Below are 26987 nucleotides of genomic sequence, written 5' to 3'. Positions count from 1 at the left end.
AGAAACCCGAGTTTACGTTAATACAAATTTTTTCAAAGTTAAACAATCTATAACATAATGGAGTTATCAAATAAAAATTGTATCACCTCTTAAATCTAATCTAAAACAATATTTCCATAACAGATAAAAAATTTGTTTACAATTTTAGCTTTTTGACACTTGATGATTAATTTATCTTCGTCACCTTCAGACTTTAATTGAAGTCAGGATGCGCTTTTGCCGAATTACATTCATTTGAAAGTGTTATTTATTTGAAAGTGTTATTGTCCGTAATTTTGAATCGCGAAATTTATACGATCTCGGATTTAGTAATTACTAATATTTTTAATTTTGTATTTATTAAAAAATACATTTTGACAATTAAATTTCGTGACTTCCGTGAAAGATTTTCTTTAAATAAAAAACGTTTCTTCTAGAAGTCACGAAATTTAATTATCAAAATATATTTTAAGAAACATATAGAGAATTCTCTATAGAGCGCAATCTTGCTTGATTCTATTGTTACGTTTTACAATAAAAAAAGTTAAAAGTATGTGATTCTTCTGTTTCTATTATTTATGTCTTTGAATGAATATCAAGTTAATGTTCCATATGGATATCAAGTTAATGTTTCATATGAGTATTACGTTAAAAGTTCAATGAATAATTTTGTTTATAGTTTTAATTATGATTACTATTTTGGGGGCCATTGTCAAGCAATTAACTAGAGTTTACACAACAGCAATATATATATATATATATATATATATATATATATATATATATATATATATATATATATATATATATATATATATATATATATATATATATATATATATATATATATATATATATATATATATATATTGTTAATATGTATATATTGTTAATATATAATATATTTTATATATATTAATGACTGTTACCCACAGTACCAGGAATAATCTAAATGCTAATATGTGTTTTAGATTGTTTAGGGGCAGAAATTGTTAATGTTTGTTAAAATTTGGTTTGTTATTAGTTAGTTACTGTTAATAGTTATGAAATATTTAGACAACTTAACGGTTTAGTATTAAAAATAAAGATTGTTTAAAAAGTTTTTATTTATAAATACATATATACATTGAACACACATATATATAAATGCATATAATCATATGCACATATACATACAAACAGCGCCGTAACTAGCTTTTCTAGTGCCCTGTGCAAAGTTTCATTTTTCGGACCCCTAAACCTAACTTTTTTTTGGAAAAATTGTAAATTAAAAATATATTTTAATTTATTATTTTTAATAATTTCTTTATTAAAATTGCACTTTTCTCGCTTTCATTTGCGCAAATTCATTTATAACGTCGTCATAATTAATATCTTTAACAATGTTATATTCAATAGATATTATTGAAAGATATTTTCGTCAGTTTAAAGTTCCATTTCACGGCCGCCTAATCTACGGGCCCTGTGCAAGTGCACCTGTTGCACCTGCCTAGTTACGGCACTGCATACAAACACATACACATATATACATATAAACACATACATATATATATATATATATATATATATATATATATATATATATATATATATATATATATATATACATATATATGTAGCATTGTAACATAACAATTCTTAACACTGTAAAAAGTGTTATGAATTGTTATGTTACATGACAAAACATAATACGAAACACTACATGCAAAGTGTCTGTTATTTTTAAGTAACCGAGACGTAAAATATTATGTAACAACATGTAACATTTTGACCTAATAAGATGTAACATTTTAACCTATGGTCTAGTAACATTTTAACCTATAATCTTTTTAATTAAATGGTTTTTGTTTTTTCACAGAGAGAGATATAGAGAGATATGTAAGTAAAAAGCCATGGCTTAGTGAAATAGAGAAGTCAAGTCAGAAATACTGATATTGACCAATATTGCACTGGATGTTAGAAAGTGCAAACTATACGCAGAATTGGCTAAATCTAATTAATGCATATGATATATTATATTATAGCATAAGAAAGGTTGGCATTTTATATACATTCTTGCTTTTGGATTTATAAAAACTTATGAAGTTTTACGCTTGTATTATTGACAAAAAAAAAAGTAATGTAACAAATTCTAGATATGAGACAGTTAAAATACGTCTCAAATATAGATTTACCCATGGGTTTTAAAAAGTCTTCTTAAAGGTAAATACAACTTTTAAAGCTTTAAAAGTAACGTAATGAAAAAATTTAAAAAAGTACATTCAAAAGTTAAAATAACTTATGGTACTTAAGCAATCTAAGGTATTGCCTTTAAAAGTATAACCAACCGAGACTCAATGTAACGTAAAACATTTAAGAATTGAAATATAATTAAAATAGAAATTTTTTTACATTACATTATGTCTTTTGTTTTTATTTAAAAGGTAACCAATTGAGACGTAACATAGCGTTAAAAAAATCTGAATTTTAGTTATGTCTCAAACAGATTTAGTTATGTTGCGTCTCAATTGGTTACACTTTAACAGAAAAAGACATAATGTAGCATAAAAAAATTTATATTTGTGGCGTATTTTAATTGGGTTTCTCTTAAATGTTTTACGGGTATGTTTTAAGGGTATGTTAATAGTTTTATTGTTAGCTAAAATAATTAATTGTTAAAGATTATTTGGGTTTGTAGCAAGCTTTGTAGTTTTTTAATAAAAATTTGTTTTCATAGCGGCACTTAGATATAATTTCCATTCGTTTATTTAGAAGTTCTTCAGATTTTGGGTATGATATAATTGTAAATTTTAATATACATATATACAAATACACACTCAATACAGGCTCAATTTAATTTTTTTAAATGTTTGATCAAAACTTGTTTAGATCAGACAGTGTCTGATCAAATTTTTAAAATATATTTTTTACTGTTTTACGGAGCCGAGTTATGCAATTGAAAACTTTGTCATGTTAGTCAGTTTATTTAACGCTAGTCTAGTGAAATTGTAGTTTCTTTCCTTATTATTTAGAATACTTGATTGCAGATTTTTTTTTTAATAAAATAGTTTCAATTTAATATTGTATGTTTTTTTAGATAGACTTTTCACTCTGTAACTGATGGCACTTATTGTTATTTTTATTTACATATTGACAATAGCTGTTTTGATGTAATAACTTTTAATTGTTATTCTTCTTTAAAGTTTTTATTTAATGCGAAGGCTTTAAATAAAATCAAAAATTAATAATAATGATTGTTTAAAATAAAATCATTATGTGTAAATGTATTTTTTATGATAATCTTAAACATTTGAAACTATTTTTCAATGTCTTTCTAAAAATCTTTTAAAAGATTATTTTTTTAATTTACTTTAAATTGTGAATAAGTTAAATTAAGTCTTCCTGCGATTTAATAGCTTTTTTTTGTTTCTATTTTTACAATGAATTGTTTAAAAGTTTTTTTTTTTTAAACTTTACTTACTAATTAAAGCATGAAATGATTAAAAATTATGATTTTAAAAGACTACGTTATTTTTTTTTGCAATTTTTTGTAAGAAATTTTTATACAGCTAAAAAATAATTATTTTTTTTTCACTTTTTAATAAATTTAATTTCACTTTTCACTAGTTTAAATAAAATTTGTTCATTTATTAAACAATCAATAGAAGTAATTTGTAAAAAAATTTTGCGTAACTTTAATTAAATGTTTTAAAAAGTAAATTTAAAAATTTTTTTTTTCAAAAGCCATTAAAATGTACCAAAAAGTAATTTTAACTTTTTAATTAAATTTTAAAGCTAATTTATTTTCTTTTTTGTAAGGAATTGTTTTGCTTATTCTTTTAGTTTTTTCATTTTTTTTCCTAGTTTAAAATTAGCTTAATGTCTCTTTTTTCAGCACATTTCCGAAATGTTTAAATCATAAAAACATCTAAACAGTCGTGGTCAAGTTGTAACTAAAAAAAATTATTTGCGTGGTCAACACTAGCATTTGATCACACGGCATTCCTGTCCAAGCTTTGTTTTGTAGAATTTAATTCCCGTTGGTCAAAATATCCAATTTCTTTGTAAATTGATCAGGCAATCTGAGGTTTTAGATGGATAATGTCCGATGTCCGACCATTAAATTGAGGCCTATATATATATATATATATATATATATATATATATATATATATATATATATATATATATATATATATATATATATATTCTTCTCTTATATTTAAGTTTGTAGTTCTAAATTATAAACTTATTAAAACACATGTAATTCACACAAAATATGGAACAATTACAAACTTTTTAATGTCAAACTTCATAAAAAACTCCTAATATCTACTATGTCCTCCTTTTGCCTTAATCACAGCTGATATTCGCCGGGGAATAGATCATACAATTTAGTTATAAAATCCTGGGGTATGTTGTGCCATTCTCTTTAAATTACTTCAAAACGTTCTTCAGCATTTCGGGGAGCATGTTCGACCTTCTTTCTGTCCAGGTAATCCCAAATATGCTCAATTATATTTAAATCTGGACTCTGGGGAGGCCAGGTCATTAATTCCAGTACTCCTTCCTCTGCCATTTCATTTAAATAATTTTTTGCCACTTGGGAACAATGTTTTGGGTCATTGTCCTGCTGCAGAATAAAATTATGACCTATTAGTCTCATTCCGGAAGATACAGCATGGTGCTTAAGGATATCCACATAAGCTCCTGAAGTTACAGAATAAGAAGAAGAGTGCTGTCCGTCAAGGACAAGTTTTATACTACAATTGGAAAGGAAGGATTCAATAATCTTAAAGATGTTACTAGATACACGGTAAGAAGAAAGCTTATAGCAACATGCCAAACTTTATCAAAAGCTTTAGAAATGTCAAGATGATCAGAAAGTAAGTTATTAGATTCAAGATGAGTAATTAAGTGTTTGGTAATTAAAGATTCAAAAACCTTGCTTATGATAGGAAGAAGACTAATGGGACGAATCAGATTGCTCTCCAGAATTTTTGAAAATAGGGATAACAGATGCCGCTTTCCAGCAGGCTGGAAAACAGGACTCTGATAAGCACTTGTTGAATAGTTTTGAGAGTATAGATGAAAGCTCCGGAGAACACTTCTGCAAGACTGTAACAGGTATGTTGTCCAGGCCACAAGCTATAGAAGAGTCTAAACAGGAAATCACTTTAGATGCAGAAGCTGGAGTGATACGAATGTCAAGCAATGGATCAGCCTGTTTGTTGGCTATATCAGGTAGAATGCAACTAGTGAAATCAAGAGATGATATTGATGAAAAGTTTTTAGCAAACAATTCAGCTTTGTTTTTGGGTGAGGTGACAAAGTCTGAACCATACAAGAGAGGTGGAGTTAAAGATTTGCTCTTATTATTATTACTCTTAAAGATTCTACAGAAGTCACAAGAGCCTAATTTTTGAGATGAGATGCGAGATTTGATGAACTAAGAATAGCGGGCTTTGGCGTTAGACAAAACCTTTTTACAATTGTTTCTAGCAGTAATAAACAGACGTCTGTTTTCTGGAGAATTGTTTTGCTGATAGATATGGAAGTAACTGTTTTGATTGGCAATCCCAGCAGCACAATGTGAGGAAAACCATGGAGGAGAGTGAGACTTGACCTGGAGTCGTCGAGAGGAAACAAAAGATTCCATGCCAGCCTGAATCCACTAAGTTATGTAAGAAGCACATTTTTTGACAAGAAGACGAAAGATTTCTACCCAAGGGCCATCACGAAAGTCACGGAAAGAATCCCAGTCAGCTTTAAGGTAGTTGTAAGAGGTACGAAAAGGGGGAATCAGGTGATGAAGAAGAATGAGATATTAGTTTTAGAGAGATCTAACTGTGATCAGAAGCACCTAAGCGTAAATGTGGAGAAACTGAGCACTGACTAGGATCAGAAACAAGAGATAAGTTGAGTAGAGAAGGTAGATGATTCGGGTTGTCAGGAAAGCGAGTTGGAAAGTTGACTATTTGAGTTAGGGATTGAGAAAGGCAAAAGTTGTGGGCTTTAATGCCTGCAGAATCACTGACACTAGACCCAAGCCATTCTGTGTGATGAGCATTAAAGTCACCGACAACAACAATATAGGCTGATGGATAAAGAGAGAGGGCTTAATCAATATCAGAAATAACATCAAAAAGAGTGCAGTCTTGAGATGAATGAGAGCGATATAGAACAAAGAGAAAGGCGATAGAGTGAAGTGGTGTAAATGAAAGCACATGAAAGAATAGTCTGTGGATTCAAGCCTAGTTTTGCAACAAATGGGTGAATTCTTATGAATGTAAATGCCCAGGCCAAGCATGTGACTATTGGAATCTTTACGAATTAAAGGAAGATAACCATCAACACTAAGATTGCAAGATGAGACAGCTGAATTCAAATTAGTCTCACAAAAGGCAAGTAGGTCTTTGCAAGAGATAAGACTCAACAGAAGAAAAGTTACTTCGAAGGCCACGAATACTAGTGAATGATCGGTTTAAAGAACTTGGTGATGATGATGGTTTTTTGTGTTTTATAGTTTTTGGTACTTTATTCTTTTTTAAATTAGATTGAAGAACTTGACTCAAAGCATAGATAGTACTCAGAACACTGTTTAATAGCCCAAGCAATTGCCACATTGCTATTAATAAACCCTAAGCCGTAACAAAGGGCTCCAAATGTGGCCTCAGCAATGCACACCAAAAGTAGAAACAGGGACACCATTTATGCGCAACATGGCACTGTCAATACTTTGATATTTTTCAGCTGTTGATGGAATCAGCCTCTCTGAGAGCTACCACAGAGTTTGGGAAATCTGACTACCAGCCAGCCTCAGAACCATAAAACTGAGTTTTAGAGCTGTACCCTCATTATGAGATAATAGAATGAGTTGCCTAGTCATAAAAACAGAGACACAAGCAAAACCCATGCATTGAGTCAAGAAGATCCAGCATTCAACATCCTAAACTGGAAACAATGTATTAAAAATACATCTGTGCCAGCCTAATAGATGAAGCCTAAAAGATGAATGTGTGTGTGTGTGTGTGTGTGTGTGTGTGTGTGTGTGTGTGTGTGTGTGTGTGTGTGTGTGTGTGTGTGTGTGTGTGTGTGTGTGTGTGTGTGTAAGACAAAAATATATATAGACAGACATAAAAATATATAGGTATTAGTTAAAACATATAGGTATAAAAATATAAAGATAATAATAGAATTGTGAAATATATTAAATGAGATATGTATGTTAATAGTTTTTTAATTAGCTTAAATAAAATAATTAATTTTTAGTGATTGAGTTTGTAGCATGCTTATATCTATGTGCATTGTGAAAAAAAAATTATTTTCACGATGCACATAGATATAATTTCTGTTTGTTTATTTAAAGGTTCATTTATTTAGAAGTTTATTTTAAAGTATAGTGCATCTTTTACATTTTTTGGAAATATTTGAGTAGAGGGGTACAGATTTAAAAATAGACCATTTGAAAATAGGTGACTTGTGGTTGTTATATCTGGTTTTCTGCTCACCCTTCACTAATTCAATATAATATTTGGTGGACTGGTCTTTAGATGCAATAGTGCATTTATAAATAACATTTATGGACCTACACTTTCCATTCATGGGGCATTCTGCCTTGCTTTGACAAATGAATTTTTACTTCCTTATTTTTAATTTGTAGAAAAAAAATTTTTTTTGTAGTTTATATAATTTTCTTCATATTATCAGTACAAGGGTAGTTTACTTTTACAGTGTTTCTGTTTAAGACTTGTATTAGAGTGTAGTTTGCGGTTTTTAGGAAAGTTTTAACTAGTAATTTTAAAAATGTTTTAGTGGCATTTGTCAAAATGAAGTATTTCATCTTCACAAATGAAATACTAAATATATGTATTAAAGCCCCTAGCAGCAGGCTTGTATTTCAATATGACATTAGACAGGTTGTCTCAACAAACAATATAATTTAGTAATTTTATTTTTATTATTTATAATTTCAGAAGCAATTTTATACTAAGATGGGAGGAAAGTACTCTGTGATCAAAGATTTAACAAGAGACGATCATATTCATACGAATTCATATCGAAGCAATTATGTAAGCTCCATTAAACACTTTAGCATTTATTGTTTCTTCATTTATAATAAGATAAATGCAAAATAAAACTTTAATTTTACTCTAAATAGGTTTTTATTTCATACAGATAAAAATGTATATTTTTAAAAAGTACTAAATTAATGTATCAAATTAATGAACCAAATTAATGTATCAAATTGAATCACTTAACTGTGGTTATTAGTTTAAATATTTAGTTTATAGTAATTTCATGATATTAGATAACTTTTCTTGTAGTTAAAATAGTTTTAATTATTTTCTACTTTTGATAGTTTTTTTAATCTATTTAGTTGACCTCTAATAAATTTTTATAAAAAATACAGTATAGTCAGTTTTCTTTGTTTGCTGATAAATTTTTCTTGCTTGAATTATTTTTCTATTCAAATTTTTTTTTTTTTAAATCTAACCTAATAAAATATTTAATTCAAATGTTTTAAATCATTTGATGGTTTATCTTGTTTTTATCAGCATTGATATTATTGCTTAAAAAAGTAATTATAGATTTCAGACAAAGGTCAAATGTTTAGGACATCATAGAAAAATTAATTGATAAATTTTAAGATCAAAATATTGTTTTAGCAATAAACTGATGATTTATTGCTAAAACAATATTTAGTGTTAAAAAATATTTTTATAATGTTAAGTAACTGAACAATGCCTAATCCAAGAGTTATAAATGCTTTAATGATGTTATAATTAATATATACCAAGTTTTATTTAAGATAAAAATTTGTCTAATAACTTGTAAATCTAGAAATTCTTTAATTATATTTAAAAAAAAAATCATTTGGTTAATTAGTACTTTTGCAACAGTTATGTTTTTCACATTATATTTGCTTGACCTAACTTTTGCTTGTTACCCACTTAGCACTTAACAATATTTAAACAATAAGGATAATCACAGTCAGCATTAAGAGTATTGTGTCATATTTTTTTGAAATAAATGATAACAAAGTTTTTAAGCGTTTTGTTGCTTAATAAATATTGTAAAAAGTTAGTAATTTAAAATTTTGGTTAAATGTTTATTGTTAGTTAAACTTTTCTTAAAGTGTGATAAGAATAGTATGCATTAGTTGATCTTTTATTTCTTTCCAAATAAAGTAGTTTTTCTTTTGTATTTTGTAATCCCTTTAATTTTCAAGCTTAGAAAAAAATTTTGTTTTCAGATTTCTTTTTATGTATAATGTAAAGTATAAATAATCAAAACACTCTTTTTAGAAACTTACATAAAATAAAAGTTTGGGCAATAAATTGTTTTAAAAATATTTGTAACATTTTATTAACCACTTTACAGTAATTTTAACTCAACATAAGTAATAATTTTAAACCAATTTTTTTTAATAAATTTATTAATTTATATATATATATTTATTATATATATATATATATTATATTTATTATATATATATATATATTTATTATATATATATATATATATATATTATATATATATATTTTTTTTATCATTCGAAACTTTTTAATGTTATTATATGCTTTGAAAACTCAAATTTGTATTGCCTCTTTTTACAAAAAATCATGAGTGGCAAATATTCCAAAAATTACTGAAAATCTTTAAAAAATTAAAAATGTTTCCTGGATAATAATTTAGGAGTTGAAAATTATTTCCAAAACATTTTTGCTATGTGCTATTAACCTTTAAAACTTTTAGCGATGTTTTTTCAGTATTTTGGTCTTATATTTAGGGTTCTAAATTTAGAACCTTATATATAAGATAAATAATAAAATAATAATAATATGAATTTTATTTCAACACTTAATAATTAAATCAACACTTAATAATTAAATCAAAAAAAGAATCAAAACCAATTCCATATTATTGTAAAAATTATTGAACATTTAATTTATTGTAAGAATTTAAAGTTATCAGTATAGAAGATTTTATACTAAACAAAGATTTACACCTTTAATAAGAAAAATCAGAAAGTTGAAAAGTTGATTTAACCCTCAAAGCTTTAGGGTCATTCCATGCCAACTGGACCAAGGTCCAACATGGACCCCTCAGATTTTGATGAAACTTGATGGATTTGTTAATATCAATGAGAAAAGCAATTCCTGAAAATTTCAGCATAAAATCTTTTGTGGTTCATGAGATATGGTCATTTGAAATTTCTGATTTTTCCAAAAATAAAAATTTCAGTAGCAAAAACATGATTTGTTCATACTTTGAAGCTCTATATTTTAAAAACAAAATTTCAGAGAACCGTCTAGTTTTTTTTATTGTACACAACTTTAGATTTACTTTAATAAAAGTTTAACATTGAATTCTTGAATGTCACATTTTTTCCATAATGGCTACCTAAAAAAACAAAAAAATTGTTTGCAAGTATAAAAAGTTGGTTTTGATGAGTCAATATACAAAACCTGCTGTTTAAGAAGTGAAAAGAAATATTTTTTTAGTTTCTATATATGGTATGCTTCTAAATTTTTAGAAATTTACTGATAAGATACAATTCAGTAAAAAATTATAGACCTCTAAAAATGGCTGTGGCTAAAACTTAGGAAAATGTGCCTCCACTTCAAACCACCAGTAATGTAGGATCAACACTGGTTTTAATAAGATTTTTTTTTCTTCTAGTTTAGTAGACTTTATTACAGTGATTTTAGAAAAAAAAATAGTGGGTACTCATGGGGAAGTTACAAAATCAGAACAATGAAAATTGCACAAAATGCATTAAAAACAATAAAAATAATGTTATTGTTGTACTTTAGTTTGTATTATATATTGTAATACAAAGTATGTATGAATTTAAAAGTATTTCATAATCAGTACTAGAAATAAGTCTTTAGTTAAGCCTGAATTAAACTCAATTTTTAAATAGCCCTAGCTCTTTCCTGCCCCCTCCCCCATCCATTTACTTTTTAACATTCACATTTTCCCCCAGAACTTAGAAAAAAATTGTAATTGAATACTTCTCCTTACATGGTGCGTCTGGTTTTATGTCTGATGTATGAAGTGCCTTTATGCCCAAACACACCACTAAACATACACATATAAAAACTGAAATTTAGTTTTTAATGTTTGCATATAAAACTTATTAATAGCCTATTAAGTAAAACTGAAATGTAATACTTTTAGTCTAATTTACCTGATATTTAATATCATGACTATAAATTTTATAATATTTTTTCAATACATTTACGATTCCACCCTTCCTCATTAATTTGACTTGTTTGATTATCATTTTCAAATTTAGATTACAACTTATACCAAGTTATAAGAGTTATTTGACTTGTCAACATAGTGCACAAGTTGATTATGAAATAAATACTGTTATTAAATAAATACTATTATTATATAAATGATTTCATTTATCAATTTCATTCATTTATCATTTCAGCTCAAGAAAAAATTGAGTTATTTCATCGTACAATAGCATAAGTAACATAATTAAATAACCGCTTCACAAAATTATTATAAATTTGAATTATTTGATTTAAACATGGTTTTTTAGCGAAAATCATTTAAAAGATTCATTGTTTATATTGATTGTTTATTACATAATGATAGTATTTATTTCATAATCAACTTGTGCACTATGTTGACAAGTCAAATAACTCTTACAACTTGGTATAAGTTGTAATCTAAATTTAAATAAATAAATCTAAAAAATATTTCTTTTCACTTCTTAAACAGCAGGTTTTGTATATTGACTCATCAAAACCAACTTTTTATACTTGCAAACAATTTTTTTGTTTTTTTAGGTAGCCATTATGGAAAAAATGTGACATTCAAGAATTCAATGTTAAACTTTTATTAAAGTAAATCTAAAGTTGTGTACAATAAAAAAAACTAGACGGTTCTCTGAAATTTTGTTTTTAAAATATAGAGCTTCAAAGTATGAACAAATCATGTTTTTGCTACTGAAATTTTTATTTTTGGAAAAATCAGAAATTTCAAATGACCATATCTCATGAACCACAAAAGATTTTATGCTGAAATTTTCAGGAATTGCTTTTCTCATTGATATTAACAAATCCATCAAGTTTCATCAAAATCTGAGGGGTCCATGTTGAAATCCTAAAATTTTAGTCCATTTGGCATGGAATGACCCTTTAGCAAAATCAACTAAAAGTGTCATTTGTCATATTGGTAGTTTTGTACATTGTATTTTGTAAGGTAAGTTTTGAACATTGTCTGTTGTCTTGATTGATACTAGAATGTGTTGAAACATCTTTTTTGTAATACTAAAAAACTAAACTAAAAAAAGGAAAGTACAACAAATTAAAACCAGGAAAAATAAAATAATATTTTTTAGTAGTAACTAAAAAAGAATTAGATAAACACACTCATGCAATGTCTGATTAGAATGAAGAAATAAAAATGACAATTTAGATTGAAGAAATAAAAGTAATAACTTCAGATTGAAGAAATAAAAACAATAACTTAGGATTAAAGAAATAAAAACAATAACATTGGATTAAAGAAATAAAAGTAATAACTTTAAATAAAAGAAATATATATTGATAGAAAAATAAAAACAATAACATTAGATTGAAGAAATAAATCAATAACTTTAGATTAAAGGAAATAAAATCAATAACATTAGATTAAAGGAAATAAAATCAATAACATTAGATTAAAGGAAATAAAATCAATAACTTTGTATTGAAGAAATAAAAACAATCACTTTAGGTTGAAGAAATAAAAACAATAACATTAGGTTAAAAGAACTTTTAAATTTCATTAATTTAAAAACAGTTTAAACACATTTAAAGTAAAAAATCTTGTGTTTTTTTTTAACTAAAAAGTCTCTGTAAACTAATGATACCTGATTGCATTTTTATTTATATAGGAGTATCAGCCAAACACAAGATACGATGATGGCAGAAGTTCTGTTACAGAGGTATTGAAATGATTTTTATTATTATTATTATTATTATTATTGTTATTATTATTATTATTAGTAGTAGTAGTAGTATTGTTATTATTGGTAGTCTAAAATTTTTTTATTGAAGTTCATTTATTTTTATAGTGGATTTAAATGTTTATTGGAAATTTACAGAAAAAAATTTTGATTTACAGGAGACCTATTCCCTTTCTGATACTTCTGAAGTTATTAAAGAGAATCCTGATGACTATGTTGTAAGTTACATTTATATGAATCATGTATTCATTTTAGTAATCATTATTTATGCTAATACATAAATAGCCACCCAGTGACATAATGGCTCCAAGAAAAAAAAAAGAATTTTCTATAAATGTCTAATGCTAGATTTTATTATAATACGGCTGATTAGAAGCTTCATAAATATATAAACGCTTTGTTTTATATTGACATTTAACTTAGAGTAAACTTAGTAGCACTACATTGTGTTAATAAAAGATCTTGTTTTTATCAGCATTGATATTATTGCTTAAAAAAGTAATGATAGATTTCAGACAAAGGTCAAATGTTTAGGACATCATAGAAAAATTAATTGATAAATTTTAGGATCAAAATATTGTTTTAGCAATAAACTGATGGTTTATTGCTAAAACAATATTTCGTGTTAAAAAATATTTTTATAATTTATTAAGTAACTGAACAATGCCTAATTCAAGAGTTATAAATGCTTTAATGATGTTATAATTAATATATACCAAGTTTTATTTAAGATAAAAATTTGTCTAATAACTTGTAAATCTAGAAATTCTTTAATTATATTTTAAAAAAAAATCACTTTAGATACAGAAGCTGGATTGATATGAATGTCATGCAATGGATCAACCTGTTTGTCAGCTATATCAGGTTGGATGTGATTAGTGGAATCGAGAAATGAGATTGATGAAAAGTTCCTAGCAAATGATTCAGCTTTGTTTTTAGGTGAGGTAACAAAATCTGAACCATGCAGTAGAGGACGAATAACAGATTTGCCCTTATTATTGATGCTGTTAAAAATTCTCCAGAAGTCTCTGAGGCCCTTTCTTTTGAGATAAAATATGAGATTTTGTGACCTGAGTATAGCTGGATTTGGCATTTGACAAAACCTTTTTACAATGGTTTCTATCAATAGTAAGCAGACATCTTTTTTCTGGAAAATTGTTTTGCTGATAGATATGAAAGTAATGGTTACGATTGGAAATTGCAGCAGCATGATAAAAGGAAAACCATGGAGAATAGTAAGGCTTGACTTGGAATTGTCAAGAGGGAATTAAAGGTTCCATGCTAGCCTAAATCCAAGAAGTATATAAGAAGCATATTTTTCAGCAGAAAAATGAAAGATTTCTGCCCAAGGGTCAAAGGAAAAGAGTCCCAGTCAGCTTTAAAATAGTTGTAAGAGGTACGATGATAAGGGGATTCTGATGGTGAAGAGGAATGAGATAATAGTTTTAGAGAGATCAAACCATGATCAGAAGCACCTAAGGGTGAATGTGGAGAAACTGAGCACTGATTAGAATCAGAAATAAGACATTAGTTGAGTAGAGATATTAATTTTTTCGGATTGTCTGGATAGTGAGTTGGAAAGTTGACTATTTATGTTAGAGATTAAGAAAGGCAAAAGTTGTGGGGCTTAATGCCTGCAGAGTCATTGACTCTAGAGCCGAGTCATTCAGTGTGATGAACATTAAAGTTACCAACAACAACGATATTGGCTGAAGAATAAAGAGCAAGGGCTTGGTCAAATTGATCCAAAATAATTTTGAAAAGAGTGCAGTCTTGAGATAAAGGAGAGCGATATGGAACAAAGAGAAAGGTAATAGAGTGAGCAAGATAAATGACGCTAAACAAATGCACATAAAAGAATAGTCTGTGGATAAAAACCTAGTTTTCCGACAAATGTCATTCTTTTTTCAGGAAACTAGGTTTGAATCCACAGAACTAAGGCCTAGCATATGACTATTGGAGTCTTTACGAATTAAAGGAAGATAACCATTATCACAAGATAAGACAGCTGAACTCAAATTAGTCTCATAAAGAACAAGAAGGTCTGGTGAACTTTGCAAGAGATAAGACTTATCAAAAAAAAATCTTATATCGAAGACCATCAATATACTATAATACACAAGAAAACTTGGTGATGATGATGGTTTTTTGTGTTTTATAATTTTTTTTACATAAGTCATATTTGGATTTATTAAAGAAGGGGTGCGAGGCTGGTCAACAGATAGAATCTTTTACCCCTTAAATAAAGTGAATAAAAAATTATTTGCTAATCATTTAAAGAATATACTTAGTGTAGTTAAGGCAATTTTATAATATTATAGTGTCTGTATGATATTTTATTAACTACGACATATTTCCGTTAGATGATCAGGTCTGTGAATTATGAAAAGACAAAAAAAATTTAAATAATAAATTTTATGGTATCCTAAAATATAAACAGGCTTGGACAGGAATAGTGTGCGATCAAGCACTATTGTTGACTCAAATGATTTTATTTTTTGACAATTTGACCACGGCGTTTAGATGATTTTTAAACATTCTAGAAATGCACTGAAAAAAGAAATGCTAGCTAAACTTAAACTAGGAATTAAAAAAAATAATAATGAAAAAAGAAAACAATTCCTTATGAATAGAAATATATAAGAACTAAAATAAAACTCGAAAAATTAAACTTGAAGCAAAAGTTACTTTTTGTTTCGTTTAAAGTATAAACATTTATTTTTTCCAAAAAGTTGCACAAAAAAAATGTTACAAAAAAATACTGTAGTCTATTTAAAATAATAATTTTAATCATTTCATGCTCTGATTAATTAGTCAAGTTAAAAAAAAAAGATTTTAAACAATTTGTTGTAAAAATTGAAACAAAAAAAAATAAAGCAATTAAATGATTGCATTGCAACGGAAGATTTAATTTAGTTTATTCATAATTAAAGTAACTTAAAAAATTATCTTTCAAAAGATTTTTAGAAAAACATGGAAAAATAGTTTCAAATGTTTAATTTATCATAGTTTTATCATAAGCCAGCATAAAAAAATTTATATGTAACATTATTTGTTGAGTTACCCAAAATGCGTTATTTTCAACAATCACTATAATAAATTTTTAATTTTATTTAAAGCCTTCCCATTAAAAGATCAACATTTAAAAGTTATTCATAACGTAACAATTTTTTTTATTTCATTTAAACTGTTAAGACATCAATACCACCATGGTCGAATTTTAAAGAAAAAAATTACAAGCGTGGTCAGTTACAGCGTGCGAGCGCACGTCATTCCTGTCTAAGCCTGTATAAATGTTTCTACCAAAAAAACCCAGACCAAAAATTCTTTTTTGTGTTTCTTTGGTACTTATAAAAAAAAAATTCTTTTTTTTTCAAGTAACCAAATTAGTTATTTTCATCTATTAGGCTGGCGCAGATGTATTTTTAATACATTGTTTCCAGTTTAGGATGTTGAATGCTGGATCTTCTTTACACAATGCGTGGGTTTTGCTTGTGTCTCTGTTTTTATGACTAGGCAACTCATTCTATTATCTCCTAATGAGGGTACAGCTCTAAAACTCAGTTTTATGGTTCTGAGGCCGGCTGGTAGTCAGGTTTCCCGAACTCTGTGGTAGCTCTCAGAGAGGCTAATTCCATCAACAGCTGAAAAATATCAAAGTATTAACAGTGCCATATTGCGCATGGATGGTGTCCCTGTTTGTACTTTATGTGTGCATTGCAGAGGCCACATTTGGAGCCCTTTGTTACGGCTTAGGGTTTATTAGTAGTAATGAGGCAATTGCTTGGGCTATTAAACGGTGTTCTGAGTAATATCTATGCTTTGAGTCAAGTTCTTCAATCTAATTTAAAAATGAATAAAGTACCAAAAACTATAAAATACAAAAAGCCATCATCATCACCAAGTTCTCTAAACCTATCATTCACTAATATTTGTGGTCTTTGAAGTAACTTTTCTTCTGTTAAGTCTTATCTCTTGCAAAGTTTACCAGACCTACTTGCTCTTTGTGAGACTAATTTGAGTTCGGCTGTCTTATCTTGTGATCTTAGTGTTGATGGTTATTTGCCTCTAATTCGTAAAGACTCCAATAGTCACATGCTTGGCCTGGGCATTTACATTCGTAAGAATTCCCCCATTTGTTGTGAAACTAGGTTTCAATCCACAGACTATTCTTTCATGTGCTTTCGTTTAGCACCACTTCACTCTATTCCCTTTCTCTTTGTTCTATATCGCTCTCCTTCATCTCAAGACTGCACTCTTTTTGACATTATTTCTGATCATATTGACCAAGCCCTCTCTCTTTATCCATCAGCTAATATAGTTGTTGTCGGTGACTTTAATGCTCACCACTCTGAATGGCTTGGCTCTAGTGTCATTGACTCTGCAGGCAGCCTCACTCTCCTCCATGGTTTTCCTTACACTGTGCTGCTGCGATTGCCAATCGAAACCATTACTTCCATATTTATCAGCAAAACAATTCTCCAGAAAACAGACGTCTGTTTATTACTGCAAGAAACAATTGTAAAAAGGTTTTGTTTAACGCCAAAACTCGCTATTCTCAGGTCATGAAATCTCGTATCTCCTCTCAAAAATTAGGCTCTCGTGACTTATGTAGAATCTTTAATAATATCAATAATAAAGTCAAATCTATAATTCCACCTCTCTTGTATGGTTCAGACTTTGTCACCTCAACTAAAGACAAAGCCAAATTGTTTGCTAAAAACTTTTCATCAATATCATCTCTTGATTCCACTAGTTGCGTTCTACCTGATATTGCCAACAAACAGGCTGATCCATTGCTTGACATTCATATCACTCCAGCATCTGTATCTAAAGTGATTTCCTGCCTAGACTCTTCTATAACTTGTGGCCCGGACAACATACTTGTTATTGTCTTGCAGAAGTGTTCTCCGGAGCTGTCATCTATACTCTCAAAACTATTCAACAAGTGCTTATCAGAGTCTTGTTTTCCAGCCTGCTGGAAAGCGGCATCTGTTATTCCTATTTTCAAAAATTCTGGAGAGCGATCTGATTCGTCTAACTACCGTCCCATAAGTCTTTTTCCTATCATTAGCAAGGTTTTTGAATTTTTATTTAACAAACACTTAATTTCTCATCTTGAATCTAATAACTTACTTTCTAACCATCAATATGGATTTCGATCTTCTTGTTCTACAGCTGATTTGCTAACAGTAATAATATTTATTGTGCATTAGATAAAGGTGGAGAGGTTAAGGCGATCACTCTTGACATTTCAACAGCTTTTGATAAAGTTTGGCATGCTGGTCTTCTCCATAAACTTTCTTCTTATGGTGTATCCGGCAACATCTTTAAGATCATTGAATCCTTCCTTTCCAATTGTAGCATAAATGTTGTCCTCGATGGACAACACTTTTCTTCTTATTCTGTAACTTCAGGGGTTCCTCAAGGTTCTATCCTTGGCCCTATACTCTTTTTAATTTACATTAACGATCTTCCAGATATTCTCACATCTAAGTTGGCATTGTTTGCAGATGATACTACCATTTATTCTTGTCGTGATAACAAACCAACACCCTCTGATTGCTTGGAGGGGGCATTTGAGCTTGAAAAGGATCTCACTTCTGCTACAGCATGGGGCTCACAGTGGCTGGTGAACTTTAATTCAGATAAAACTCAATTTTTTTCAGCCAATCGTTATCGCAATAATTTAGATCTTCCTATATTTATGAATGGCGATGTACTCGATGAGTCATCTACTCTTCATCTTCTAGGATTAACTCTTACTTCCGATCTTTCTTGGAAACCATATATCAAATCAGTTGCAAAATTAGCATCTGCTAAGGTTGCATTTCTTTATCGAGCTCATCACTTTCTTACTTCGGATTCTATTCTCTATCTCTATAAATCTCAAATCCGGCCTTGTATGGAATACTGTTGCCATATCTGGGGCAGATCTTCTAATGATGCCCTTTCTCTTTTAGACAAGGTGCAAAAACGCGTTGTAAACATAGTTGGACCTGCTCTTGCAGCCAACCTCCAACCATTATCACATCGTCGTAATGTTGCTTCTCTTTCTCTTTTCTACAAATACTATAATGGGCACTGCTCTAAAGAGCTAGCGTCTCTTGTGCCATCTACTAAAATTCATTTTCGTGTTACTCGTCATTCAATTAAGTGTCATCCTTATTCTGTGACTGTTCCTAAGTGCTTTAAAAATGCTTATTCGTCTAGTTTTTTTCTTTGAACATCAGCTCTTTGGAATTCGCTTCCTTCATCTTGCTTTCCTGATTCATCTAATTTGCAATCTTTTAAGTCGTCCGTCAATCGTTATCTTGCTCTACAATCTTCATCTTTTCTCTTTCAGTAACTTCCAACTTTAATTAGTGGCTGCTTGCAGCCTTGTTGGAAGCGAAGATGTTTAAAAAAAAAAAAAAGTTATGAAGAAACATTTAGTTTACTAAATGTTGCATTATGTTGTTGACTGTTTACTAAATCTTGCTTCTTATTGTTCACTATTAACTAAATGTTGCTTTAAATGTTTACTGTAGTATTTTGCAACTCAACAACTTAATCTTTTTTTTTTGAAGTTTAGCTTTCATAAAAGTAACTTTTTTAAAACTATAAATATATTCTGAAACGAAAAAAGGTTGTTATTACAGGTTCTAAGCAAACATATTTGGTATTAAATTATTATTACATCAAAATTAATATTATTTATTTGTCTTGGCAAATATATTTGTAAAGTTTGTCTGTAGTTTTACATGAAGTTTTTAATTGTTTACAAGCAATTATATTGTGATGCCAATTAATAAAATAAAAATAATTTGATATTATAACTTAACTTCTTATTGCAAATGACTTCCTACGAACTTTGTTTATTACATTGTTATTAAAGTATTTGAGGTGTTATTTTGAGACACTGTTTTATAATAAAATATTTCATTAAAATATCTTGATAATATTTTGCTGTAAAAATGTTTTAGTTTGCTCCACCAGACTATGATGGAATGTACTTATCACCAGACTATATGTTGGATGGGGAAGATATAAAAAATGCTAGTGTTGTTTCTGAATTGCAACATGCTGAGAGTCACACAGTTCATTATGAAAATGTAAATTTTCATCAAAATATAAACGATTTTAAGGAGAATCGACATTCTCAAGTTGTAGATGTTGAAGTTCATCTTCCTAACTTGTTCAGAAAAAAGTCAGCAAACTTATATGAAACAGTTCCAATTGACCCAACCACTGCTGAAAATAAAGAAATAAATTCTAATTTTTCTTTATTGGTTTCCCCATATATAGATGAAAATAAACTTGCAGTGGATTTAGATCTGATGAATTCAGAAACATGTAGTTTTGTAGAGGAATCAAATTTGGAAAGTCAATGTAATGTTGTAGAGGAATCAAATTTAGAAAGTCATGAAGTAATTTCAGATAGCTTATTGCAGACAAGACATGGAACAAATGATAACTGCACATTATTTACTACCTTTCCTTCAGAAGAAGTACATAAAAAAACTACTTCAGAACCAAAATTGTCTAATGGTGTTTCACTCCAACCCTCGATCTCTAAAACTCATGAAAATAATGAACAAACTGTTACACCAGCTACTTCAAATAACAGTTCTCAATCTGAAATTGTTGAAGATAAATCATTACCAGTAAAAGAGGAAACAAATATAGAAAATAATGAAAAATTTGTGGATAATTTGGTAAAGCCAAGTTCACTTGAAACCGATATTACCTGTTCTCCTTCTACTTTATCTCAATCTCACAAGCCAGAAGTGTTGCCTACAAGCGTAATATCTCTTGCACATGAAACAACTACTTCAGAACTAAAATTACCTGATGATGTTTCACTCCAATCTTTATTCTCTGAAACTCATGAAAATAATGAACAAACTGTTACACCAGTTGCTACAAATAACAGTTCTCAATCTGAATTTGTTGAAGATAAATCATTACCAGTAAAAGAGGAAACAAATATAGAAAATGATGAAAAATTTGTGGGTAATTTGGTAAAGCCAAGTTCACTTGAAACTGAAATTACCTGTTCTCTTTCTACTTTATCTCATTCTCGTGAGCAAGAAGTGTTGCCTACATTAAGCGTAATATCTCTTTCACATGAAACACCTATTTCAGAGCCAAAATTATCTAATGATGTTTCACTCCAATCTTTATCCTCTGAAACTCATAAAAATAATGTACTAACTGTTACACCAGCTGCTACAAATAACAGTTCTCAAATTGAAACTGTTGAAGATAAATCATTACCAGTAAAAGAGGAAACAAATACAGAAAACGATGAAAAATTTGTGGATAGTTTGGTACAACCAAGTTTACTTGAAACTGATATTACCTGTTCTGCTTCTACTTTATCTCAATCTCACAAGCCAGAAGTGTTGCCTACAAGCGTAATATCTCTTGCACATGAAACAACTACTTCAGAACTAAAATTACCTGATGATGTTTCACTCCAATCTTTATCCTCTGAAACTCATGAAAATAATGAACAAACTGTTACACCAGTTGCTACAAATAACAGTTCTCAATCTGAATTTGTTGAAGATAAATCATTACCAGTAAAAGAGGAAACAAATATAGAAAATGATGAAAAATTTGTGGGTAATTTGGTAAAGCCAAGTTCACTTGAAACTGAAATTACCTGTTCTCCTTCTACTTTATCTCATTCTCGTGAGCAAGAAGTGTTGCCTACATTAAGCGTAATATCTCTTTCAGAGCCAAAATTATCTAATGATGTTTCACTCCAATCTTTATCCTCTGAAACTCATAAAAATAATGTACTAACTGTTACACCAGCTGCTACAAATAACAGTTCTCAAATTGAAACTGTTGAAGATAAATCATTACCAGTAAAAGAGGAAACAAATACAGAAAACGATGAAAAATTTGTGGATAGTTTGGTACAGCCAAGTTTACTTGAAACTGATATTACCTGTTCTGCTTCTACTTTATCTCAATCTCACGAGCCAGATGTGTTGCCTCCATTAAGCGTATTATCTCTTTCACATGAACCAACTATTTCAGAGCCAAAATTGTCTAATAATGTTTCACTCCAATCTTTATCCTCTGAAACTCATGAAAATAATGAAGAAACTGTTACACCAGCTGCTACAAATAACAGTTCTCAATCTGAAATTGTTGAAGATAAATTATTACCAGTAAAAGAGGAAACAATTTTAGAAAATGATGAAAAATTTGTGGGTAATTTGGTAAAGCCAAGTTCACTTGAAACTGAAATTACCTGTTCTCCTTCTACTTTATCTCATTCTCGTGAGCAAGAAGTGTTGCCTACATTAAGCGTAATATCTCTTTCAGAGCCAAAATTATCTAATGATGTTTCACTCCAATCTTTATCCTCTGAAACTCATAAAAATAATGTACTAACTGTTACACCAGCTGCTACAAATAACAGTTCTCAAATTGAAACTGTTGAAGATAAATCATTACCAGTAAAAGAGGAAACAAATACAGAAAACGATGAAAAATTTGTGGATAGTTTGGTACAGCCAAGTTTACTTGAAACTGATATTACCTGTTCTGCTTCTACTTTATCTCAATCTCACGAGCCAGATGTGTTGCCTCCATTAAGCGTATTATCTCTTTCACATGAACCAACTATTTCAGAGCCAAAATTGTCTAATAATGTTTCACTCCAATCTTTATCCTCTGAAACTCATGAAAATAATGAAGAAACTGTTACACCAGCTGCTACAAATAACAGTTCTCAATCTGAAATTGTTGAAGATAAATTATTACCAGTAAAAGAGGAAACAATTTTAGAAAATGATGAAAAATTTGTGGGTAATTTGGTAAAGCCAAGTTCACTTGAAACTGAAATTACCTGTTCTCCTTCTACTTTATCTCATTCTCGCGAGCAAGAAGTGTTGCCTACATTAAGCGTAATATCTCTTTCACATGAAACAACTATTTCAGAGCCAAAATTGTCTAATGATGTTTCACTCCAATCTTTATCCTCTGAAACTCATAAAAATAATGTACTAACTGTTACACCAGCTGCTACAAATAACAGTTCTCAAATTGAAACTGTTGAAGAAAAATCATTACCAGTAAAAGAGGAAACAAATACAGAAAACGATGAAAAATTTGTGGATAATTTGGTACAGCCAAGTTTACTTGAAACTGATATTACCTGTTCTGCTTCTTCTTTATCTCAATCTCACGAGCCAGATGTGTTGCCTCCATTAAGCGTATCTCTTTCACATGAACCAACTATTTTAGAGCCAAAATTGTCTAATGATGTTTCACTCCAATCTTTATCCTCTGAAACTCATAAAAATAATGTACTAACTGTTACACCAGCTGCTACAAATAACAGTTCTCAATCTGAAATTGGTGAAGATAAGTCAGAAACATCAGTGAAAGAGGAATCAAATGTAGTAAATCATGAAAAAAATGTTGAAAATTTGGTAGAACCAGGATCGCTTGAAACTGAAATAACCTGTTCTCCTTCTACTTTATCTCATTCTCATGAGCTAGAAGTGTTACCTACATCAAGCGTAATATCTTTTGCACATGAACTAACTACTTCAAAACCAAAATTGTCCAATAATGTTTCACTCCAATCTTTATCCTCTGAAACTCATGAAAATAATGAACAAACTGTTACACCAGCTGCTACAAATAACAGCTCTCAATCTGAATTTGTTGAAGATAAATCATTATCAGTAAAAGAGGAAACAAACACAGAAAACGACGAAAAATTTGTGGATAATTTGGTACAGCCAAGTTTACTTGAAACCGATATTACCTGTTCTGCTTCTACTTTATCTCAATCTCACGAGCCAGATGTGTTACCTACATCAAGCATAATATCTCTTGCACATGAAACAACTGCTTCAGAACTAAAATTACCTGATGATGTTTCACTCCAAACTTTATCCTCTGAAACTCATGAAAATAATGAACAAACTGTTACACCAGCTTCTACAAATAACAGTTCTCAATCTGAAATTGTTGAAGATAAATCATTACCAGTAAAAGAGGAAACAAATACAGAAAACAATGAGAATTTTTTGGATAATTTGGTACGGCCAAGTTTACTTGAAACCGATATTACCTGTTCTGCTTCTACTTTATCTCAATCTCACGAGCCAGATGTGTTGCCTACATCAAACGTAATATCTCTTGCTCATGAAACAACTACTTCAGAACCAAAATTGTTTAATGATATTTCACTCCAATCATCATCCAATGAAACTCATGAAAACAATGAACAAACTATTATACCAGCTACTACAAATAACAGTTCTCAATCTGAAATTGTTGAAGATAAATCAGAAAAATTATCAGTGAAAGAAGTATCAGATGTAGTAAATCGTGAAAAAAATGTAGATAATTTGGTAGAATCAAGTTCACTTGAGACCAATATTAACTGTTCTCCTTCTACTTTATCTCATTCTCATGAGCTAGAAGTGTTACCTACATCAAGCGTAATATCTCCTGCACATGAAACTATTTCAGAATCCAAATTGGCTGATGATGTTTCATTCCAATCATCATCCTCTGAAACTCATGAAAATGATGAACAAACTGTTACACCAGCTACTACAAGTAGCAGTTCTCAATCTGAAATTTTTGAAGATAAATCAGAAACATTACCAGTGAAAGAAGAATCAAATTTAGAAAATCATTAAAAATATTTTGATAGTCTGTTACAGCCTAATTCACTTTAAATTGATAATACATGTTCTCCTGACCTTTTCTCAATCTCACTAAGAAAATTTTTTTTTACTAAATATAGCATCTTTTGCTCAGGAATCAACTTATTTGAAACCTAGAGTTATTGATTATTTCAATCTTCAGAAACCCAATTAAAACAAAAATTACCTATTGATGTTTCATTTCAGTCCTATTTTTCAGAAGTTAAGGAATTGATAATATGCGATTCAAAGTATTAATCTTTATTAGCATCAACATATCCAACCGATTTTATAAAAAACTGATAAAATCATTTCCCACGCTTCTGGAATCTTAAATTTCTAAGAATCTTAATCTAATTGCATTAGAAACAAGTGTTACACCAATTATTAAATATACAAGTTACTGGTCCTTATTCTGATGACATCAATAATGCAATTTTTCTTAATTTTAGTTTGCTTTTTCAAACCAGAAGGTTTGTTTGGAGATATCGTTATTAAGTTTAAAATGTTCTTTTGCAATAGTTAAATCGTTATCTGTTTTTATTTTGCGTTGAATTGGATGTTTATAAAGTGTTTTTAATATCTTTTCAAGTTTTTCAATATACCTTTGAATATATAGATATATATTTTTTTAGTTAAATCATTTGTATTTTTACATTTTTGTAACAGCTCCTAACTTCTTTAGCATAATAAATATACATTTTGCTAGTAGTTTTTTTGTGTGTGTGTGCGCGCGCTATACAGTTAAGGATTGGCATCTTTGAAATTACCGTACAGTACTAAAAAAATCATTATTAAACCGGCCTTAGAAATTAGAAAATATCAATATATCAGTCATTAATAAGAACTAGAAATGAAATTGTTTTTTGTTTGTTCTGTAAAACGTTCCCATTCATCCTTTTATTACATCCTTTTATTACATCCTCCATGCGGCAGCAAATCTCAAACAACAGAACATCTTACAATCCTACTTGTTCAGATTGTAGTTGTTAAGAATCCTACTTGTTCAGAATGAGTGCAAAAAATTATTTAGATCAAGTTCTTAAACCCCGTGTCCCGGATACGTGACAACTTTAAGTGTAGTGACAATTTTGTTTCATGCAGGATGGTGCACCCTATCACAGTAAAACTTGTTCAGACAACTCTAAGAGGATATTTCGCATTCGCTTAAAGAAATCTGGCCTCATAAGTCTCCAGATCAAAGCTAGTATTGTTTATGTTAATAAGAGTTATTCATTACTAAATTATGAACAAATTTTCAATAAAAAGGTTTTCTATGTGTCTTCCTTCTTTTTTTTTAGGATTATTTTTTAAAGATCTGTTATGCTAGTCTAAGTTTCGCTGTACTGATGCACACGCATGCAATCTGTATGATATTGAGCTAACAAACCCTCTTCTCCTTTGTGTGGTGTGTTTCAAGGATCAATACTCAGGCTTTCACTTTTTTAATCTTTGCAAACATATCCGACGGTATTAAAAGTAGTTCATCTATAATGTTAGCAGACAATAGCAACTCCGGAAAAACTATAAAAGAGTTGTGTGTAGAAATAAATCAAAAGTTAGAGAATTTTTTTTAAAAGGCTTAACAAACTATAACACAAGTGTAACAAAGTTTTCTCTATTTCCTCTTTCCTTTGAAAAATAAAAAATAGCAAGCTCAATCCTCTTTTCCATATTTGTTTATTGACAATAGATAAATAAGTCGCGATATAAGGTTAATATATTTCTGGGTGTTTTATTGAAGGCAATCAAATTCGAATAAACATATTTAGGTATGTAAATATATCAGTCACGTCAGTTATTAAAAAAACCACTATTCACGATAATGAAACATAGACTAGTACCTATAAAAACAAACTAGAATACCGTAATGGTAAGCAAAAGCATATTATAGAAGTGATTAGTTTTAAAAATTAAATAGAGCATACAAATTCCCTTTTTGAACAAATGTCTTTACTAAACTAAATCAAAAAGTTATAATATAGCTTGAGTGAGTTAATAATATAGCTGGAGTGAACGAAGTTTAAAATATCGCGTAATTATCATAGTTAACCAATCACATTCCACTTTTTAAAAAAATTATCCAATGATATTGTTTCAAAACGTCATAAGCTATCAACGCATCCAAATAAAAAATGGAAGTTTAGAAAACGAGTGCGTTTCAAATAGAACGTGGCTGTATGACCTTTAGTATTGAGTACAAACGGAAGAATGGGTACGGAATGTCATAAGTTTGTTAAGGTGGTACACTAGGGAGAAAATGAAACTGATATATTGTATAAAATGTATCCTTTTGATGAAAACTTATTTTAATAAAGTGTTATAATTTTTTTTATTTAAAAAAATAAATTTTTAAACTTATTAAAAATTCATAATTGCGGAAA

At 29.1% G+C, this 26987-nt stretch overlaps 1 protein-coding gene across 3 annotated transcripts; it reads left to right on the top strand.

The window, feature by feature from the left end:
* The first annotated feature begins 27 nt into the window (after positions 1-27).
* Positions 28-25314, top strand: LOC101240520 (uncharacterized). Of its 3 annotated transcripts, none has more exons than XM_065812456.1 (5): positions 28-308; positions 7935-8030; positions 12863-12913; positions 13093-13152; positions 19900-25314. In XM_065812456.1, exons 2-5 carry the CDS (start codon positions 7953-7955, stop codon positions 24595-24597), a joined length of 4887 nt encoding a protein of 1628 aa, XP_065668528.1. In that variant the 5' UTR covers positions 28-308; positions 7935-7952; the 3' UTR covers positions 24598-25314. The 3 variants fall into 3 exon arrangements, with proteins under 3 accessions (XP_065668528.1, XP_065668527.1, XP_065668526.1); XM_065812455.1 differs by having other exon boundaries at positions 263-529; XM_065812454.1 differs by lacking the exon at positions 28-308 and adding an exon at positions 1836-2013.
* Positions 25315-26987: the final 1673 nt, after the last annotated feature.

The sequence above is a fragment of the Hydra vulgaris genome, chromosome 12, assembly GCF_038396675.1.
Source record: "Hydra vulgaris chromosome 12, alternate assembly HydraT2T_AEP".
NCBI lineage: Eukaryota > Metazoa > Cnidaria > Hydrozoa > Anthoathecata > Hydridae > Hydra > Hydra vulgaris.
Note: the sequence above shows the minus strand (reverse complement) of the source record. Positions and strands in the feature narration are given on the sequence as shown.

What these genes read in the sequence shown, in the direction of transcription:
- LOC101240520 (XM_065812454.1), top strand. Translation starts at nt 1,933, where the DNA reads ATGTTAGAAAGTGCAAACTATACGCAGAATTGGCTAAATCTAATTAAT. An exon ending in ATTCATATCGAAGCAATTAT is followed by an intron (nt 8,031 to 12,862) that starts GTAAGCTCCATT and finishes TTATTTATATAG; the next exon opens with GAGTATCAGCCAAACACAAG. An exon ending in GCAGAAGTTCTGTTACAGAG is followed by an intron (nt 12,914 to 13,092) that starts GTATTGAAATGA and finishes TTTGATTTACAG; the next exon opens with GAGACCTATTCCCTTTCTGA.